The sequence below is a fragment of the Pseudovirgaria hyperparasitica genome (assembly GCF_010093815.1).
Source record: "Pseudovirgaria hyperparasitica strain CBS 121739 unplaced genomic scaffold EJ05scaffold_8, whole genome shotgun sequence".
NCBI classification, from domain to species: domain Eukaryota; kingdom Fungi; phylum Ascomycota; class Dothideomycetes; order Acrospermales; family Acrospermaceae; genus Pseudovirgaria; species Pseudovirgaria hyperparasitica.
The window spans coordinates 208,237-222,019 of NW_022985556.1; the positions used below are offsets into that span (position 1 = coordinate 208,237).

The following is a 13,783-nucleotide window of genomic DNA, read 5'->3' on the forward strand; positions in this document are numbered from 1 at the left end:
AGAAATCGCGACTTGGAATCGAAGCAGGTTCGGGAAGCAGCGGCCGGAACTGGCGGAGCTTTTCCGCCCTGGCACCAAACACTTCACGACCAAGCGCCTCCTGGGACCCAAACTTCAGTTTTCATCCTCACCTTACTACCGTACTTCAACCCGCCAATACCCGCCCGACCTCAGCTCTAAACCTCCCATCCTTCTTTCAATATGGCTGACAAACTCCGCACACAACAACAGCTCGAAGCGCTGCAGTCCCGCTACCTCGGCGTCGGACACGCGGACACAACCAAATTCGAATGGACTTCTAACATCGCCCGCGACAGTTACGCTTCATACGTAGGTCATCCTCAAATGCTTGCGTACATGAGCGTAGGGCTGGGACAGAGCCGTGAGAAGACAAGGTTGGACTTCATTGAAAAGATGGTCAGACCCGTGGGACCGCCTCCTGAGAGGGAGGATTGAGGCGGGTAAGAAAGAGTTTTTATTTGGGCCACAGGCGCTTGGGCTTGTGATATGGAAGGACGGGACTGTGGAATGAGAGATTGAAACAGGCTTGAACTACATGAGCTTAAAAATACATGAGCTTTCAGTCAAGAGCGTACGAGAAGGAGGGTTCGTCTTCGGTGTCTTCAATCGCTCTGTTTCTGCATAGCCATCTGGGATAGACATGATGTCGCAACGGCAAGGACGATGGTCCTTGTGATTGTTTGGTGCTTAGAAGTCAGTATATGATGGGCGAAACAAAGCATACTCACGGAGCCTCCGACACCCCAGGAAGCGCGGCAAGGTGCTTGAGCGTTCTAAGGAAAGACCTAAATCGACTTCTCGGGTTACGATATGCGCCATGCACAGACTGGGTTATATCACAAAACAAATGAACATGAGGTTGAGGGAGAATGTCACAGTGCTGCTAGGTTACAACATTCAGGGAGTAATGGTTCTCTGTAATTTACAATCTAAAGTAACGCCCGCTATGCACTGGCAATGCTTCATCTCTTATGACCTTCAATGGTGCCCTCAGTCCGAGTCGCTGGCACTCCCAGTCGGTCCGTCATCGTCATCGTCTGCCACGACGTCGTTGCCAACATTCATGGCATACTCAGCCTTCTGCAACGACGTCCGCAGTGCATCGTTTCTAGGGTCGACGAGCTCGAATGGCTTAAGTTTGGCCTTGTTCCGTATCCGTGGATCGCAGCCGGCATCAATCAAGATGTCTACGACAGACTGACCTTCCTCCCATTGCTTCGGTGCTAGTGAATTGACATATCGTACTGCTTTGTGCAGGGGTGTGTCTTGCTCCATGCGGTCTATTTCGTCGATCTCGAGGCCTTCTTGGTCGAGGAGAATGTCTAGAATCTCATCTGAAATGCATGTCAGCTGTAGTTTCTTTGGCCGGCGGGAGTGGACGCACAGCTACCACACTCGGCGGCTACATGTAGAGCCCCCTTCCCTACGCCATTCCGTGCCTCGTTGAGTGTTTTGGCAATATACTCGGTGTCCTTGCCTTTCGGGGCGCCCTTAGACAGGTCTGACAGGACTTCTTCGAGAAGTGTAGTATTGTCACGTCGGCATGCTTCAAATATAAGCTCGCGGGGAGAGGCACCCTGCTAATTCATTAGCCCATAGCCAGTGATTGTCGAGATGGATGTGAAGGACTGACCTCGTCAGCCATTGCGGGGATGAGAGGAAGTGGGGTAGACTACTGCGAGGATAGCTTTCTAGACGCGCAGGGGAGAGTTCGTTGTTCTTTTTTCTTGGGGGCACTTGGTGAAGACGTTCGGGCTATAGAATGAAATAAAACGAGGCTGCACGCAGCTCTGAAACGCGCGTGCGTGTAGCAGGCGCAGTGAAACATCCGATCGCATCCAACGGCAACGAGGCGCGATCAGGCACAAAATCCAGGGTCCAATAATACGACTTCCCGAAATATCACCGATCCTGTTTGAAGCTTCAATTTTGATGATATCGATGCCACCTCTAATAATTTGACCATCTCAATCTTGGACGCGTCCATTACCACCTCTCGCCTCGGTGGGTACTCACCACAATGCTACTCTTCTGCCCAGTATGCAGCAATCTCCTTACCGTCTCCAAGATGCCCGTAAACCCACTTTGGCCTGAAGAGTCTGGCAAAAACCGCTTCGAGTGTCGCACATGTCCGTACATGTTCATGATAACTCAAAGGATGATGGAGCGTAAGCCAATGAAGAGAAAAGAAGTCGAGGATGTACTTGGTGGGGAAGACGCCTGGGCAAATGTTGACAAGACCGATGGTATGGCAAGGCCATAGGATGCGCGTGCAAAGTTGCAGGATTGCTGACTTGATACAGTCCAATGCCCAAACGACAAGTGCGGTAATACGCAGGCTTTCTTCTATCAATTGCAGATTCGCTCTGCGGATGAGCCGATGACTTCTTTTTACAAGGCACGTGTTTAGTTACTGTCCACTCGTACTATGCTAATGGTCTCAGTGCACATCTTGTGCTCGTCAATGGAACGAATGAGTTTGATATATACACTTTTCCATCTACTTTTCGCATAGCATAGGAGTTGGGAGGGCTTTCTAAAGAGATACCCATATATATATAGCGGGGCAGACCGATTCGCATTCGAAATTGTCGGCTTAAAATACAACATCAAACCCACGGACTTGTTTCTTGTACAAATCGCGTCATATGCCTATAGGCTATAGCAGAGTCAATCGACTTGACTTAGATCTCATTCAGCATTTGACGAGTCATCGGGACATGGCGCTGACAACCCAGTCGAACTTGGCAGAGTAGATTACGCTAGCATGATACTGTCCTGCGTATTGTCAAAGGTTTGGACACTTGAAATATTTTGTCTAGCATTGGGGAATAAAAAACTGCGACGACTGTTCCTGACTGTTGTGACTGCCGGGGTTGCCGCACTAAGACACAAACAGGCAATTCCTGGGTCCCAAGGTCGTTCAAGGTAAGACCTTTAGCAAACCAAGATTATTCGATTTTTCGATTGGAACCCAGCCATCTTCTCTTGAGGCAGGTTGCGTTCTTTGCTGGGGCTATGGGCTTCATGGCTTACCACCGATTGCAAGTTCTTTTCGCTTGGCAGCCAAGACAAACAACATCTGTACGGAAGGCCCGGTCGATTTTGTTGATGACGTCGAAAGCTCAACAGGAGTTTACCCTTCTGAAGTCTGAGGATGGAATTTATTTCTCTGCGGCTATGGGCAAACACCCACCCAATCATGCGAATCATCATCATATTCGGCGCTACTTCCCGATAGCGAAGCTTCCATGTCAATCATTTCGGGCAAAATAACGTTACGGTCCGCAGGCTTCCTTGCTTCCTTGTCCATGTCCTACAGCTGCGGTACCCAAAGGATTGCTGAAGCTGGGAAAAAGCGACACTGTAGTACCACATCATCACCTCATCGCCTAATACATTGTCTACCACTCATGTCTAAGTGCGTCATGTCGTTACGCCTGACACCTCTATTCATCTTAGCACCCCAGCCCCCTCCCATTGAACTGCTACATGAAGTTAGGCACCGCCTCCACCCGGCGAAAGATCGACACTTGGGGTCCAGGACATTAAGGGACACAACTGCGCCCAATGTCTGGGATCAGACCATCACGGGTCATTAAAAGCTGCTTTGTCCGGTCGTTCCGGCATTTACTCACGACCACCTCGCAGCTACAGACATTGCGAAGATGCTCTGGCCAAAGTTCGGAGCGATCAGCCTTTGCGCATCTGTCGCACTCGCATTACCAAGATCACCTGCTTCGATCCGGAAACGGGAAGACCAGGAAAGGGCTGATGCTGTAAAGGCAGCATTCCAGCATGCATGGGATGGTTATAAACAATACGCGTTCCCTAATGATGAATTGAAACCAGTTTCGAATTCGTTTGGCAATTCGAGGTACGTGCAATGTGATCGTTGCTGTAGCATGGCCTGAGTGGACGTATAGGAATGGCTGGGGTGCTTCTGCTGTAGATGCTCTATCTACAGCATTGCTTATGGGCAATCAGGATGTGGTAGACACTGTCCTGGAGCACATCACCACGATCGACTATACGAAGACAGACACAGAAGTCTCCCTGTTCGAAACTACCATCAGATACCTTGGTGGCATGCTATCCGCATACGATCTACTGAAAGGACCTTTATCGAACATGGCGACAGACGTAAGTCATCCAGTAGCATAATCATCACGTGCATTGACAGTCTTGTAGTACACAAAGGTCGATGCTCTCCTCACTAAGTCAAAAGAGCTTGCAGACGCGCTCAAATTTGCATTCGACACTACGAGCGGTGTCCCGCACAACAATCTGATTTTCGCCAATCGAACCTATGTCGAAGACAACGGCTCCAACGGACTCGCGACCGTCGGCACTCTTGTCCTCGAATGGACGCATCTCTCTGACCTCCTCGGCGTTTCAACTTACCAAGACCTCGCCGAGAAAGGCGAATCCTATCTCTTGAACCCCATGCCTACCTCGAATGAACCTTGGCCCGGTCTCATCGGCTCTGATATCAGCATCGAAGACGGCACGCTACAGAACGCAAACGGCGGTTGGTCCGGCGGGCAGGACTCGTTCTACGAATATTTACTGAAGATGTACGTCTACGACCAGTCGCGCTTTGGTCAATACAAAGATCGCTGGGTCCTTGCCGCCGACAGCACAATCGCTCACCTAACGTCGCATCCACAAACACGCCCGGAAGTGACCTTCGTGGCCGAATTCCGGGGCCAGACGCAGAGTCTGAATTCAGGCCATCTGACGTGTTTCCACGGCGGCAACTTCTTACTCGGTGGTGCTGTGCTCGGCGAGCAGAAATACATCGACTACGGCCTTGCGCTCGTCGACAGCTGCCACGCTACCTACAACGCCACCGCAACGAAGATCGGGCCAGAGCGCTGGTCCTGGGACCCAGAAAACGTGCCTGCTGATCAACAGGCGTTTTGGGAGGAAAACGGGTTCTACATCACCGTCGAATACTACGATCTCCGGCCTGAAGTCGTGGAGAGCTTTTACCACGCATACCGCATCACCGGTGAGCAGATCTATGCGGATTGGGTGTGGGATGCGTTCATTGCTGTCAATAGCACAGCGCGGCGTGGAAGTGGGTTTGATGCAATTGAGAATGTGAATGTGGAGGGTGGAGGCACGAGCTTTGACAACCAAGAAAGCTTCTTGTATGCGGAAGTCATGAAGTATTTCTACCTGACGTTCGCTGGCGAGGCGGAGTGGCAGGTCAGCAAGGATGGAAAGAATGCATTTGTGTTCAATACTGAGGCACATCCATTCAAAGTTGTAGGTGGGAGCTGACTATATGATCTGAATGCGAAAGCCTCCCAGGTCTGGTTGGCGGTATTGGTTTTGTTACGTGCGAAGTAGGGGTGGGAGGACTGTATATAGTGGAAGGCGTATGCATGTAAGAACCAATGCTGCTGTGTACGACTGTGATTCGCAGTCCAGATGTTTATTGATCCACAATGGCACCTATGCACGCAATTTGACTGTGGCGTGCTTCTAGAGCATCCTAGACAAGGCTGCCTCTGTTGTCTACCAGATGATGACCGCCCTAAGCGACCAGTCCCCGTAGGCGTCCTCTTCTTACCTGTACGGATAATATTTGTCAGTGCTCAAGTGCCTCGAGACGATGTACACGCCTTATACTGCCCTATCAGTGGCCATCAGTGATACATGTGCGACTATGGCTTGTGAATGTCGCGGACATGATATCTCGGGGCTGGAAAGGAGTCCTGTGATCGTCGCTCCAGATGCATGGCATACAACATATGGCCTTTACTGCATTGGTCCCGACATCCCCGAGCGCGTGGTAGGTATTTGATTCGCTAGAGAATATTGTATCCACTGTAACACTCTTGGAAGTTTTGAGGCTGTCTCCGTGTTTCGCAGTAAGGGATGTTCGTGGATAGATGGCAGGCAATTGAGGGTCCTAGATGCTGCAATTAGCTCTTTTCTATGCATAGCGAGACGCCCAGCCAGCCAGTAAGATGGCATAGAATGAGACGTTCAGCCTCGGTCGCGGCTCCGAGAGTATGAGACATAGACGTAGACTACTCATAGTAGTTACCGTACGCTAAGAAGCAATAGTCAGTCAACATGGAGCCCCGATTGTGACGGTTTGCGCACGAGCACATACATCGGCAAATCAGCGACAGTGTCAAGCGGAGACGGCTCCGACTAGGGATGTACTAGGGAGGTAGCATGCTGAGACCCGTAATTTAGTCGTCCGTAGGGAACTGCTGTATTTTCAGGGTGCGGCGAGGAGGAAGCAGAGTGTGTACTGTGGATGGAAGTTGGAGGAGGATTGGGGAAGACAAAACACACGCGGGTAAACACATCAATTTCTTGTAGAATAATTGTCAGAGCAAAGAGAGAGAGGTGCCGTGGTCCGCCCGCGCGCACGGTTTGCCTTCACTTCCCTAGGAGACCCCCCCCGTCAGCACAGCATTTCATCTTTGGCATGCATGACTCAGCAGCCGTCCTTGTAGCATTTTGAAATCCCATCTTTCTAAGCATCCATCATCTATTCATCAAAATCACTAGCAAGACTTCGCAACACGATATGAGCTCCCGTGGCTCAATCGATGATGGCTGTGGCGGTAACGGCGAGGATGCTTCTACTCGACTCCTCCCTCGATTGCTCCCCGCTTTGGGAGGTCATGGAAGTCGACGTCCCAGCATTCGACTTTCGTCTGCACCGCCCAAAAGGATAGGAAATCCTATAGCATGCAGGCCCTGTAAAGCCAGGAAGCTACGGGTATGTTGCCATCGAGCTTTTACGATGGACGCATCTAACATGTGAGGCGGGTGCTAGTGCGATGGAATTCGGCCAGTGTGTACAAGATGCCAGAAGAAGAACACTGGTGGTTGTCAGTATGAGTTGCCCGCCGGTGTTTCTCGTCAAGTCGCCTTGAAGAACTTCAACAATGCTCTGAAGCGTGACAACGCCGACTTGAGAGAGCTTGTGTTACTCCTGAAGACGAATAGTGAAGCTGAAGCTAAGGCAATACTCAATATGATCAGATCCCACGACGATCCTCTCATTGTTATCAAGAAGCTTCGGCAACTCGACCTGCTTCTCACTTCCCCTGACACTCCGAGCCAAGACTCTGATGAGGCTGACGTGAAAAGTGCTATTCAGGTCCCTGCCCGGCCGTGGACAAGTGTCGCGACTGACGAAGTGGTCTCAGAGCTGATCACTGCCTGGTTCGCTTGGGAAGACACGACACTCTTTTCGTATATCACACTAGATCTTTTTGTAGCAGACATGAAGGCAGGCGATCCGGAGAGTGCGACATATTGCTCTCCCTTCCTCGTCAACGCCATCTGTGCTGCCAAAGCCGTCAGTTGCATCACACGAGCTCGAAGAATGAGAAGTGCTAACAAGACCTTCAAGTCTATGGACAAGCCTGCCGCAGACGCAGCGTCTGAAAGCACATGGAAGTTAAGCGAACGATTCCTCGCCGCTGCAAAGGAGCACCTGGAGCTCCAATGCGGACGCGCTTCGCTTCCTACCATCCACGGACTGTATTGTCTTTTCCAGCACGCATCTATCTCAGGAGAAGATCGGGCAGGCACGTTGTATCGACTTGCTGCGATCGACATGATAAGCCGTCTCAACCTCACAAAGGTATACAGAAGCTTGAGAGACGATGTACCATCACATTTTAGGCGAAAGCAGGCTATATCACGAACCTTATGGGCTGTCTGTAACGTCGAAAGGTATGTCAAATCTACTTATGCAGTACCCGATCCTCCACAATAAATATATTGTTACAGCTCCTGGTATTGAAGACATGTTAACATCAATCCGAAATAGTCTTACTACATCCCTGTACCTGAAGCCCACCTTATTTCCGGCACCACCAATTCCTCCCTACTTTCGAGAGCCTCCTCTCACATCTTCAAAAATGGAGGACGAGGCATTTGACTTCCTGGGCTCCCCATTTTCTCACAAGAGTTCACAACCGCCCGTGGTGCGAGGCGCACAATATGCACTATGCGAGGTCTCAATCATCATGAATGAGGTCGTAAACTACAACCACACCACCCGCGAGTGCCCAAGTGGTGGTGCTGCAGATATTGACATCCGTCAGGGTCTCTATCGCCGGCTCACAGATCTTGAAAGGTCCTGGCCAAGCTGGCTCAGACATGACGCTGAAGTCACCCCGCAAACTTTCGTCTTGGGGTAAGCGAGCACCTGCGTTACTACAACAGCCTGTTAACATACCCTAGCTTCTTTGCGAATATCGTCGCCTACAACATCCTCCGTCCGTTATATAACGTCCACCCTGATACAAGCTTCGAGCCCTCGCTGCCTCCAGGCTCGATGAGAGGCCCGCTAGGGTACGCGTCAACAGCACAGTCATTCATCCTCAAACATGCTGCCATCGATGTCAACCTGATGGAGACGCTCGAGAAGCGCTGGCCATACAATATCCACCCCTTCACATCTCTTTTCCTCGCCGCACCGTACAACTGTGCCGCGACTCTAATCTCCCTCCTCCACATTCCCGTTGCACAAAATCTTTTCACTCGAGCAGTCCGCAATCTTCGCCTGCTCGAATCAGGCCTACCTTGCGTCAAGCTAATCCTCGGTGGCCTGCTGGTCGTAGCACGGTCCGTCGGCCAGCAAATCCCATCCGAAGCACAGGACATATTCGAGGGCGTGGAGGAAGCTTGCGAGCTGGAGCGCAAAGATATCCCCGTGTCGTTCCGCGCTCCTCAGGACGAAGCGCTGGTCAAGTTGCTGGCTATCAGCGAAAGTGAAAATCTGGACATGGTTGGCGAGGTGGAGAACATGGGCTCGGAGCTGGGATGCATGCTGTCGCTGTATAAGAGCATGAGTCTGAAGGGGAGGGATGGTGCGAAATGATGTGGTATACCCGGTTTTATAATCCTGGGATCTAGGGGAGCTGGAAAATTTGCTTTGCTTAACACTCACACACATGAAATTTCGGACTGCGTGTTAGGCTAATGAAATGAGATATGCCTATCAATTTATAAATTCATGCTTGAGAATATCTCGTCTTTATAGAATGCTGATGCGTGACTGACGCGAGACGTGATTGGAATTCATTATAGAGACCCAAAATCTGATACATGGACGTGACATCCATCGTAGAGACCCTACATCTATGACAAAGACTTGATGTCGATCTACCATATACAATTTCCTCGCCACCAAGAAAGTAATCAACAACATGGATGAAGGAGATCCATGATAATCAAGAACTAAACAAGTCCAGACAAGAAAGAACCAGACTGCAGAAAGCTGGAAGGCCCAAAAACCAAAACACCCCCAAAATCCGAAATGAGGCAAGAAAAAAAAACACAAAAACTCATGCCCGAGGATTTGAACCAGGGTCTTACTGAGAAACCAGACGAACTGAGTTTTTTCAATCCACGTTGTGGCACCACTAAACCATGGCCCCGAAGTGTGGGAACTGACAGTTAGTCGTTTCGAATTGTTTATAAAGGGTCCACATTCTGGTCTTCTCTAATTCTTGGGAAAGAGATTATACACTCGATCTATGACGCACTCACTCAGGGCTGCTCCTTTGGGATCAACCTTCGAGGAAAAACTCCCTTAAAACTGTTTTATAGATACTCGAATACGTTCTTTCGACGACAAAATCTAGATGTACGAGTTGGCCCTTAGATAAATTTATACATACTATACAAAGAAAATCAAGTAGATTTTGTGATAGTATGTACATCTCAGAAGCCCTTCAGATGATACTATAGTCCTATAATATTATAATAAGCCAGTCTAGATATCGCTACTCGTAATCCATCACGCAGAGACACAGACGCAAGACATGTCCAAACCTCAACACCAACACACACCCTATACCAGCAGTATTAGGTCCAAGCGCCCAACGTTGTTGGTTCAACGACTTACAAACTTTCAAAGTTGCCGTTCTGAGATGCGAAAGAGCCAATCAGCGCACAGCCGAGCACACGAGGGAAACGAAAGGTCCAAGCAACACGCAAGACGCAAAAAAGTGGGAAATTTCGAAGCTTTGACCCGGTATGGCTGCTGCCTAACGACGAACCCCTTACGTCACTCAACCCGGCCCAATTGACGGACGAAAAAGGGGGCGTCCGGCGATAAAACGTCAGAGCAATCGCCGAGCAAGGAATGAATGGCAAGGCGAAGAGTCTCTATTGACGGGAAACCAGCCAGCCAATGGGAACCTGCTCTACAGGTCTGCGCAAAGTGGAGACAGGGAGTCATATGGGCGATGTGTGTTCTCGCACGGACGGTATCGTGGGGTCTTGGCGTGGTGGAAGTGAATCTTCACAACACTGTTCAATAGCGAGTGTTTTCGCCAACCTATTGACGGCCCTATCTCTAGTTGTTTTGAGAGTAATTGATGAGGCGGCAAGCGAGATTGGGAGGATGGCGTGTGATGGAGTAAAAATTTTCTCCAGGGGAGGGGAGGGGAGGAGGGGGACTGTTGGAGGAGAGTATTTATTGCGGCTTTGCTTGCTCGTTTTTTGCTTCTTCTTTCTTTCTTCCTTTCTCTATATCTTCATACTTTACATCTCTACCACTGTTGAAGATCGTTCTATCCTCTCTCATCACGTTGGTTGAAAATCGTCCACATTTACATTCATCACGCTCATCACATCGTCATTCCTCATATCGCCATTCGAAATTTCGACACTCAACACATTGCCATCTCGCCACTCATCATATCTCTTTCTTCTTTCTCTTTCGACTCCTCAACTCATCATCACATATTTCCTCATCATCTGCCAACAATGCCTCTCAATTTGGCCCCTCTCTGGTCTTTGATCGGTGTTCTCACCGCCATCGACCTTTTCACCAAGATCATCTACCCGGAGGCTCGGGCCGCAATCTACGAAGTCTGGACGGCCATCAGCGGTCGAAGTTCCACGTGGGCGCCTGAGGGCGCATTCGTGTGGAGCATGGTCGGCCACATCCACAGGCCTCTTCCGTTGGTGGCGGCGCCGCCAAAACTGGAAAACTCACTTCCCCTGGGAGATGCCCAGGAAAACGCAACGAACCACTACAACATCTACAGTGGTTTCAGTCCAAGGACAGAAGCTCACCTCTTCCAGCTTCTTCTGACAATCGCCGTTTTCCTGGGCATGCTCGTGTGGCTCGCGTTACGGAATTCGAAGTCTTCCGCTGTGCTGGAGCAGCGAGATCCTTTCGCGGTCTCGGTGCAACACATACTTGAACAGCACAACGTGGACTTCGGTACGTTCGTGGAGCGCACCCTCCGCATGCCAATAACCACGGATGAGATCGCCGCTGCCACCATCGAGCGGCGATTCAACGAGGTCGGAGGCCTGGGTGAGTTCATGCAGAAGAGCACGGCGGCAACGGCAACCCAGGGCGCGACAATCAGCGGTCTCGCCCAGCGTCTTGGGGCCGTCGAGGCCGCCGTCGGCAAGGCTGTGGCGGCACACAGCACCCTGGAAAGGGATTTCCAGGTACACGTCACCGACTTCAACGCCCTGGCTGGCCAGGTCGCAGCAAACTCTTCTTCCGGAAAGTCCACCGCGGAGAAGGCGTCCGATCAAGAGAAGCGGCTCTTCTCGCAGATCACGAAGCTCAAGGTGCTGACCGAGAGGTTCAACACAGTGCAGTCCGACGTCAGCAAGCTCGACGTCTCCCTGTCTCAACAGGGATCTCAATCGTTGCCCACCCAGGGGCAACTCACTGCACTGGCCCATCTGCCCCAGCAGATGGAAGACCTCGAGGCTCGCCTTCGCGAGCAGATCGCCGGGAGTGTGCTCGACCGGGTCGCGGCTGTAGAAGCCAAGGTGGAGCAGGGAGAAGCTCATTGGCAAGACCAAGCCGCTGGTCTTGCCGAATTCACAGGGAAGGCGGAGGAGTGGTTCCGTGGGGTGGAGGACAAGATCAAGGAGGCGGCTGAGGACGCCTCCGAGGTCAAGAGGGGCATGGAGGCCTTCGCGCGCCTCGACGAAGAAGTCAATTCTTCGGCAAAGGCCTTTGTGGAGCTTACCACAGAGGTCGGCAAGATGGGTGCGCGTCTGGACGAGGACTTCAAGTCTTCATCGGCCGCCATCACGAAGCTCGGCAACAACGTCGGGAACATGGGGAACACACTCCGAAAGGAGTGTGTCAAGCGACATGAGAAGGACTATGCCGCCATTAGCTCCTTGGGTAAGGATCTTGACAAAGAGGCTCTCCGCACAAGGGCCTCCTTCACCGAGTTCGAGGCTCGCGTGGGCCGATTTGAGGAAGCTCAGAAGAGCAAAGGCTCTTCTTCTTCCTTGTCGGTGGCCACCACTCGTCCTTCGGAGGCCATCTCGTCGGAGCCTCGTGCTCCAAAACCTTCCTCCGCCCATCCCATCCCCTCGCCCCCAGTCGTCTCCTCCGCTGGACCCTCGCGCCCATCCGCGCCGACAGGGGTTTCAGAGGTGCCATCGAGGCCCTCTGTCGCCCCTCGCCCATCCACCGAGACGTCCGAACCCAAGACGTCGCGCAAGGAGGGCGCGAGGTTCCAAACCGTAGCTGGCATAGAGGCGCCAGTTCCCACGAAGCCCAAGGGCCACGGCAACCGTGGGATGAGAAAGGTGTCAGAGGCATCATCATCAACTGCACCTCCGGCCAAGCAAGAGCCGAAGACCACCACCACCACCACCACCGCCTCTACCACCACTCCTCCCACTGTCGCCGCACCTGTCGCCGCCCCTGTCGCCGCCCCTGTCGCCGCCGTCGCCGCCCCTGTCGCCCCTGTCGCCCCTGTCGCCGTTGCCGCCACCGCCGCCACCGCCGTCCGAAAGCCATCTCAGGCTGAGAAACCGGCCTCTGCTCCCGTCGCATCGTCATCGACGGGCACCGCAGGCAAGGCCTCAAAGGCAATCAGAGGCGGGATGACCCAGAGCAAGTACGCTGCCCCCGAACAGGGCAGCGCGGTCGTCCCCAAGAAGACGCCTGCGCCCACTCAAAGCCGGGCGTCTTCGAGCCTCCAGGCCAAGGCAGTGGCCTTCACTCCAGCAGCAGCACCATCACAGGTCGAGAAGCCAGCTCCCGCCAGCTCCCAGGACGTCCGCAGCGCGCCAGTCGCCAAGCCGCAGCCCTCGTCCTCGTCGTCAAGCAGCAAGGCCGCACAAGCCCCCCAGGACAGCGGTGCAAGCAAGGAGAGTCCCGCGGGCGAGTCGTCTGAGAAGACACAAGCCCAGAAAGACGAAGAAGCGGGCCTCCTGCCGCTATGGGATGGACCCAAGACTGCGGCGCAAGAGTACGAGGAGAAGCTGCAAGCTGCTCTGAACAAACACGCGAAACTCTTCGACAACTTGCCCAAGGGCATGCACCACAGCAAGTATGCACGCTGAAGAACACCTCTTCCTCCTGGGAGGGGGACCTCACGCTGGCCTGGTTTCGAAAGGCTGCTGCAGGGACTTGTCTTCAGTTTTGCTTCTTGTTGTGCTGTATCTTGCTTCACGCGGTAGCGCTCGGCTTCGCTCCTTTCTCACACTCATCCTTTTCGACCTCGACTCATCACCTGGACTGACTTGGGACAAGGCTCACGTTCGAGTGTCTGGCACACTCGATCAAGCCCTACGTCCTATCTTCTCCCTGACACTCCCTGCATGGCTCACGTTTGAGTGCCTCGCAAACACTCATTCAAGCCCCTCCCTCCTGTCTTCACCTGTACTCTGGGTATGGCTCATGTTCAGTGTCTGGCAAGCACTCGTTCAAGCCTTCACCCTCTCAAGGCTCAAGTTCGAGTGTCTGGCAAGCACTTGTTCAAGCCCCTCC

General features: G+C 52.3%; 8 protein-coding genes across 8 annotated transcripts in view; 7 read left to right on the plus strand and 1 right to left on the minus strand.

Moving 5' to 3' along the window:
- The first annotated feature begins 50 nt into the window (after positions 1 to 50).
- EJ05DRAFT_370483 (splicing factor 3B, subunit 5) lies at positions 51 to 733 on the plus strand. Its single transcript, XM_033741136.1, has one exon. It carries the CDS (start codon positions 202 to 204, stop codon positions 454 to 456), a length of 255 nt encoding a protein of 84 aa, XP_033600328.1. The 5' UTR covers positions 51 to 201; the 3' UTR covers positions 457 to 733.
- A 227-nt stretch (positions 734 to 960) lies between these two features.
- On the minus strand, positions 961 to 1,851 carry EJ05DRAFT_476180 (ankyrin repeat protein-like protein). Its single transcript, XM_033743969.1, has 3 exons — positions 1,655 to 1,851; positions 1,406 to 1,598; positions 961 to 1,355 (listed from the first exon to the last, which is right to left on the minus strand). The coding sequence occupies exons 1-3, from the start codon at positions 1,664 to 1,666 to the stop codon at positions 1,012 to 1,014; spliced, it is 549 nt and encodes a 182-aa protein (XP_033600329.1). The 5' UTR covers positions 1,667 to 1,851; the 3' UTR covers positions 961 to 1,011.
- Positions 1,852 to 1,920: 69 nt separating this feature from the next.
- On the plus strand, positions 1,921 to 2,781 carry EJ05DRAFT_370535 (uncharacterized protein). The gene is made up of 3 exons (XM_033741137.1): positions 1,921 to 2,267; positions 2,325 to 2,419; positions 2,466 to 2,781. The coding sequence occupies exons 1-3, from the start codon at positions 2,042 to 2,044 to the stop codon at positions 2,496 to 2,498; spliced, it is 354 nt and encodes a 117-aa protein (XP_033600330.1). The 5' UTR covers positions 1,921 to 2,041; the 3' UTR covers positions 2,499 to 2,781.
- Positions 2,782 to 3,465: 684 nt separating this feature from the next.
- On the plus strand, positions 3,466 to 5,550 carry EJ05DRAFT_370537 (mannosyl-oligosaccharide 1,2-alpha-mannosidase precursor). Its single transcript, XM_033741138.1, has 3 exons — positions 3,466 to 3,898; positions 3,948 to 4,164; positions 4,213 to 5,550. Exons 1-3 carry the CDS (start codon positions 3,690 to 3,692, stop codon positions 5,308 to 5,310), a joined length of 1,524 nt encoding a protein of 507 aa, XP_033600331.1. The 5' UTR covers positions 3,466 to 3,689; the 3' UTR covers positions 5,311 to 5,550.
- A 907-nt stretch (positions 5,551 to 6,457) lies between these two features.
- Positions 6,458 to 9,032, plus strand: EJ05DRAFT_538168 (uncharacterized protein). Its single transcript, XM_033749433.1, has 5 exons — positions 6,458 to 6,772; positions 6,830 to 7,357; positions 7,412 to 7,737; positions 7,835 to 8,203; positions 8,251 to 9,032. Exons 1-5 carry the CDS (start codon positions 6,578 to 6,580, stop codon positions 8,888 to 8,890), a joined length of 2,058 nt encoding a protein of 685 aa, XP_033600332.1. The 5' UTR covers positions 6,458 to 6,577; the 3' UTR covers positions 8,891 to 9,032.
- A 1,333-nt stretch (positions 9,033 to 10,365) lies between these two features.
- EJ05DRAFT_370784 (uncharacterized protein) lies at positions 10,366 to 10,700 on the plus strand. Its single transcript, XM_033741139.1, has one exon. The coding sequence runs from the start codon at positions 10,421 to 10,423 to the stop codon at positions 10,613 to 10,615; it is 195 nt and encodes a 64-aa protein (XP_033600333.1). The 5' UTR covers positions 10,366 to 10,420; the 3' UTR covers positions 10,616 to 10,700.
- Positions 10,521 to 13,356, plus strand: EJ05DRAFT_538169 (uncharacterized protein; the record flags this gene model as incomplete). Its single annotated transcript, XM_033749434.1, has 1 exon — positions 10,521 to 13,356. The coding sequence occupies exon 1, from the start codon at positions 10,786 to 10,788 to the stop codon at positions 13,354 to 13,356; it is 2,571 nt and encodes an 856-aa protein (XP_033600334.1). The 5' UTR covers positions 10,521 to 10,785.
- A 165-nt stretch (positions 13,357 to 13,521) lies between these two features.
- The window catches only part of EJ05DRAFT_370807 (uncharacterized protein), a 1,182-nt gene continuing 920 nt past the window's right edge, over positions 13,522 to 13,783 (plus strand). Inside the window, exon 1 of the mRNA XM_033741140.1 lies at positions 13,522 to 13,740. Coding sequence (XP_033600335.1) covers positions 13,687 to 13,740 — 54 coding nt within the window. The 5' untranslated portion in view covers positions 13,522 to 13,686. The remainder of the gene's footprint in view (positions 13,741 to 13,783) is intronic.

Excerpts from the sequence above, each read along its gene's own strand:
- EJ05DRAFT_370483 (XM_033741136.1), top strand. The coding sequence starts at position 202 with ATGGCTGACAAACTCCGCACACAACAACAGCTCGAAGCGCTGCAGTCC.
- EJ05DRAFT_476180 (XM_033743969.1), bottom strand. Across the intron at positions 1,356-1,405 it reads AGCCGCCGAGTGTGGTAGCT|ATGAGATTCTAGACATTCTC; the intron begins GTGCGTCCACTC and ends CATGCATTTCAG.
- EJ05DRAFT_370535 (XM_033741137.1), top strand. The coding sequence starts at position 2,042 with ATGCTACTCTTCTGCCCAGTATGCAGCAATCTCCTTACCGTCTCCAAG. Across the intron at positions 2,268-2,324 it reads AAATGTTGACAAGACCGATG|TCCAATGCCCAAACGACAAG; the intron begins GTATGGCAAGGC and ends GACTTGATACAG. Across the intron at positions 2,420-2,465 it reads CGATGACTTCTTTTTACAAG|TGCACATCTTGTGCTCGTCA; the intron begins GCACGTGTTTAG and ends TAATGGTCTCAG.
- EJ05DRAFT_370537 (XM_033741138.1), top strand. The coding sequence starts at position 3,690 with ATGCTCTGGCCAAAGTTCGGAGCGATCAGCCTTTGCGCATCTGTCGCA. Across the intron at positions 3,899-3,947 it reads AATTCGTTTGGCAATTCGAG|GAATGGCTGGGGTGCTTCTG; the intron begins GTACGTGCAATG and ends GTGGACGTATAG. Across the intron at positions 4,165-4,212 it reads TATCGAACATGGCGACAGAC|TACACAAAGGTCGATGCTCT; the intron begins GTAAGTCATCCA and ends ACAGTCTTGTAG.
- EJ05DRAFT_538168 (XM_033749433.1), top strand. The coding sequence starts at position 6,578 with ATGAGCTCCCGTGGCTCAATCGATGATGGCTGTGGCGGTAACGGCGAG. Across the intron at positions 7,358-7,411 it reads CCATCTGTGCTGCCAAAGCC|TCTATGGACAAGCCTGCCGC; the intron begins GTCAGTTGCATC and ends AAGACCTTCAAG. Across the intron at positions 8,204-8,250 it reads CCGCAAACTTTCGTCTTGGG|CTTCTTTGCGAATATCGTCG; the intron begins GTAAGCGAGCAC and ends AACATACCCTAG.
- EJ05DRAFT_370784 (XM_033741139.1), top strand. The coding sequence starts at position 10,421 with ATGGCGTGTGATGGAGTAAAAATTTTCTCCAGGGGAGGGGAGGGGAGG.